The sequence below is a fragment of the Macaca fascicularis genome, chromosome 5 (genome assembly GCF_037993035.2).
Source record: "Macaca fascicularis isolate 582-1 chromosome 5, T2T-MFA8v1.1".
Classification (NCBI taxonomy): Eukaryota; Metazoa; Chordata; class Mammalia; order Primates; family Cercopithecidae; genus Macaca; species Macaca fascicularis.
The window spans coordinates 189,807,333-189,812,157 of NC_088379.1; the positions used below are offsets into that span (position 1 = coordinate 189,807,333).

The 4,825-nt window shown below is 53.4% G+C and overlaps 1 protein-coding gene across 1 annotated transcript; it reads left to right on the forward strand.

The window, feature by feature from the left end:
- Positions 1-231: 231 nt before the first annotated feature.
- Positions 232-2,258, forward strand: HELT (helt bHLH transcription factor). The gene is made up of 4 exons (XM_074039152.1): positions 232-390; positions 631-795; positions 924-1,143; positions 1,577-2,258. Exons 1-4 carry the CDS (start codon positions 232-234, stop codon positions 2,074-2,076), a joined length of 1,044 nt encoding a protein of 347 aa, XP_073895253.1. The 3' UTR covers positions 2,077-2,258.
- The last annotated feature ends 2,567 nt before the right edge of the window (positions 2,259-4,825 follow it).

A 4,825-nucleotide genomic window follows, 5' to 3' on the forward strand; every position in this document is an offset into this window, starting at 1 on the left:
ACTTCTTTAAAACTGATCTTGAATGCATACATCCTCCAAACGCAGCTCCCCTAATCCTATGGAATAATTCAACTCGTGAATGCACTTGGAGCCCTAGATGGCCGCTTTATAAGGCAACCCTCGGAGCTGGGAGGCTGCAGTCTACCTGGGACACTCGAAGAGGCACACGAGGCGGAAAAGTGGACGGGTGCCCCGCGCCACCGCCTCTCCCGAGGGCGCGTACTAACCAGGATGTCAGACAAGCTCAAGGAACGCAAAGTGAGTCGGCTGAGCCCAAATGGCACTTGCGCCCTGGTGGTGGAGGCGTCTGACTCAGCGACCCGCCACTTGTGTGGACCGATGGCAGGGAAGTGCCTACACGGGACTTTGAGTGTGGAGGAATCTCGAGTGGTTTGGGAAGGGGGTGGGATACAGAGAGGAGGGTGCTGAACCAGGGAGACGTCCGTGCCCAGAGGCTGGTGGCCACCTCCCCAAAGGCCTGGGTAGGGTGGCTGGAAGGGGAGCGCGCCAGCGCGGTCGTGAGAGGGCAGAGCTCAAACGGCCCGAGCGTGGCGGGCCAGGAGTCCCTTCCTAGGGCGAATCTGAGCAGTGTGCGCGGCTGGAGAGGCGGTTAGCACGCAGCTGCTATAGCCGCGCCCTAGACGACTTCCCGGGCAAAGCCATCCTAAACGTACAACCCTCTGTTCGCAGAGAACCCCCGTTTCGCATAAAGTGATAGAAAAGCGGAGGAGGGACAGGATCAACCGCTGCTTGAACGAGCTGGGCAAGACGGTGCCCATGGCCCTGGCGAAGCAGGTAACGTTGGCGGCCCGGAGCCGGGTGCCAGGCTTTGGGAGGCCTCTGCGGCCACTCTGCGGAGACGCCCGAGCCTGCAGACACAGAGGGCCTCACTTGCGGGCCCCTCTCAGGGAGCCTGAGCGCAGGGCGAGCCTCAGGAGGCTCTGGCGCAGATCCGCTGCCGCGCCCGCTGGCTGGTCCTCTCCAGAGCCACAGTGCCCGCCCAGCAGGCGCCGGGCCGCTGCGAGGGGCCCTTCCTCCTTTTGCAGAGTTCCGGGAAGCTGGAGAAGGCGGAGATCCTCGAGATGACCGTTCAGTACCTGAGAGCACTGCACTCCGCTGATTTTCCCCGGGGAAGGGAAAAAGGTGGGCACGGGTTAGGGAATGGGACGCCTGGGTCAGGCGCCTGCGCCACCCAGAGACCCTGGGGCTGGGAGGGGAGTGACTGAGCGTTCCCGAGAGCTCTACTGGAGCTCCACTCTCCCGGAGGGCAGGGGTCTTGCGAAGGCGCCTCTCCCGGCCCGGCGACAGCAAGGCGGCGAGGGAGAACTGGTTTCCAGAGAGGCTGGTTCCATCGCCTCTTCCCGGGTGGGGTGGGTGGGTGGGGTCAGGCTCTCAGGGAAAGGGGGCGTTTGCGCGTTCCTTGCCAGTCTCTAAGACTGCGCAGAGGAGAGGGCGGGCCTCAAATGGGAACTTTGGCCAGAAAATGTGGTGGGAGGTGCCCTGCACCCGCTCTGGGCTCCCGTGGCAAAGGGGCGCTCAGGGTGTGTCCGTCCTGTGGGCTTTCTCGTTCCTCCAGCAGAACTTCTAGCGGAGTTTGCCAACTACTTCCACTATGGCTACCACGAGTGCATGAAGAACCTGGTGCATTACCTCACCACGGTGGAGCGGATGGAGACCAAGGACACCAAGTACGCGCGCATCCTTGCCTTCTTGCAGTCCAAGGCCCGCCTGGGCGCGGAGCCCGCCTTTCCGCCGCTGGGTTCGCTCCCGGAGCCGGATTTTTCCTACCAGCTGCACCCTGCGGGGCCGGAGTTCGCTGGCCACAGCCCGGGCGAGGCCGCTGTGTTGCCGCAGGGCTCTGGTGCCGGGCCTTTCCCCTGGCCGCCTGGCGCGGCCCGCAGCCCCGCACTGCCCTACCTGCCCAGCGCGTCAGTGCAGCTCGCGAGCCCAGCGCAGCAACACAGCCCCTTCCTGACGCCGGTGCAGGGCCTGGACCGGCATTACCTCAACCTGATCGGCCACGCGCACCCCAACGCCCTTAACCTGCACACGCCCCAGCACCCCCCGGTACTCTGACGCCCACTCGCCCGCCAGATTTCTCTGCGCTTTGGGCGCTGCTTAGGAGAAATGCTGTATATATTGTACATATATTGTGTAAATATTGTACCCAAAAAAAACGGGGCGGGGGAGGCAAAGAGCGAATGAGTCTTCTGAAGGATCTCCCCCTGGTAATAAACGTTTTCTGATAAAGACCCAAAGAGAGGGATTTATTTATTATCTTCTGCTCATCCCCAACCCATCCCCTCCGCGGTGCCAAGGGCGCAAGGCTGACAGGGCTCAAGGTAACAGCCCTCAGTAATTTGGTAAGCGGCCCGCTGCGGAGTCTGAGGGAGGCGGACGTCAAATGCAGGTTCAGACAGATATTCCAGGCGTCGCTGAAGGGCGGGATTCACGGCTCCCTGCACCTGTCCAGCGCGCATCTTGAGCATTAGCCTCAGAGAAACAGGGGAGGCGAAGAACACTGCCCTTGGCTCTCAAGAAAATGCAAATTGAAGGACCTGCCCCAAACTGACTTAGGCGGACTGTTGCCAGCTGCGACCCGGCGCGCTTCCTACCCGGAGGCAAGTGCCCGACGCGCGCACCGCACGCCCGCGGGTCTGGAATGCGGCGACACCCGGGCCAAAGCCGGGGCGCGTGGCTGAGTTTACAGTCTTAAAAAACCTCTAAAAAAATACCGGAACCAAGTACAGTTCTGAGTTGAGGATTGGAAGCATCACTGCTGACAACTACTCAGCGCCAGAGGCTTCCAAGAAGCTGGTGTTGCCTTTTGCGCACAGAGCAGGCCAGCTTCGGAGGCGCTGGGCGTCTAGGCGAGAGATCCACACAGGCCGGGTTGGGAGACGCCCCTTCCCCACCCCGTAGGGGATTGTTCCCTACCCGCCATCCTCCACCTTTCGGCCACTGGTGCAGGATGGAGACCCTGGGCTCTCCGTTTAAGTTCTCAGGCTTGGAGAGAAAAGTCCTCCTTATCCTTTCCCCAGTGTGATTTTTTTTTTTTTTTTTTTTTAATCTCGCTCCACCCCGAACGTGGTGAGGAAAGTTTGGAATCCAGGAAAGACTTGGCTAGTGATCTTTTAAGGGGATTGTGATTTTCAGTTCCAGGGCATCTGTGCCCTACCCACAAAATAGCGATACATCTAAAACGGCAAGCTAAAATCCTGTTTCTCTAAGACTCAAAGGGCAAAACAGGGCTCCCCGTCGTTTTATGTAAATAGGTAAAATAAACAATGTATCCAACTGGCTAAATTTGCGTTTGTGGGTATTTAAATTTTTCTTTGAACTTTTGTGCCTCATTAATTTTAATGCCTTTTAAATAAATAATTCGAAATTAGGTAGCACGTTTTCCTCTTTGTTTTCAGAGGCCATTCCGCTGAACTGTGGTGATTTGTCTTCTCCCAGATCCGCTGGAAGACTATAAATTAACTTATTCTATTTTCTCTGGACAGGGTTTAAGAAAGCTCTGACCTAGACTGTTTGCTGAGGTCATGGAATGGGATGACCTGCAATTTGTAAACCATCAAACTTCATTATGCACACACAGGAAAAAAAAAAAAAAAAGAAGAAGAAGCCCTCATTACATTGCTCGTAAAGTGAAAATTACACGTATATGTTTTGCCAGGAGAAAATCTTAAACTTTAGAAACGGTCTTGCTTGTGAGAGGTTCTTGAAATAACTTGTCTATAAAATGTGAGCTCTCTCCTTTCTATGAAGTGATAGAGCTGGAGCATGGAAGTGAGAGTGAGACCAGGCGGCCCTTCCGGATAACAAATATACATTGAGCAATATGGGATAAAAACAAATTATGCAGAAATGGGGAGAAAGGATGGTACCTATTATTGGAACACATGTCTTACACCCATTTTCATCACGCTGGATACAGAATATGAAGAAGGCCTTTCAGGGTTTTCTTCTCTGAGCATTAAGCCAGTCTGAATTCCCTTCGGCAGTGAAGCATTAAAGATATAGTGTTACCCTGGAAATATAAATTATTAATATATTCAGCATTTTTGTCACTTCTCAACTGTTAACCAAATTAGACAAAACTTTCTTTTGCTAAGTAGATTTTCTCTTTGGGATTAGCTTTGGGAATGCACAGGGCCACCGCAGTAAAAACTGCCGTCATTTACATATAATTTTGCAAACTTCCACTGGTCCATGACAGTCTTTGTACCTCAAATGTTGGTATTCTTGATTTTTTTCCTTTCTCATTTAACTGTAGAGGATAAAACCCTGCTTTGGATTTACAATGACTTTAGGATAAAAGTCTCCCTCCCCTTTCTCTCTTTCCCCCTTTCTCTCTCTCTCTCTCTCCCCCTCTGTGTGTGTGTACATGTGTATGTTTTGTGTCTTTTTCTGAAACCTTCACCCAAAGTCCCAATTCTCCAGGCTTGGCTAAAAGTCAATCTTGGAATAGTTTGACTTTGCAAAAGATTAAAAATGTCACTACAAAATGGAATGGATTCAAATCTGATTGTGACGTGAATGTGTTCTTCTTGCAGTGTCTCTGACAATACATTACCTCCGGCTTCCCAGCTATAGCCCCCGCTCCTGTCTCCCTCTGTCTGAGTCTCTTATGCCCAATCCCTCCACTTTCTTTAAGTAAGTTGTATAGTAATGGTTTCCAAGAGAGGCCCAACCAAACCTAGAAATAACAAAAAACAGTGGGTTTGGGTGGAGGTAACCCATTGTGATGCTTCTGAAAGGGGCAACCTCTTTTTTCTTGGGCTTCATCCTTGAGTGGGCAAGAATAAAAATAATCATCCCC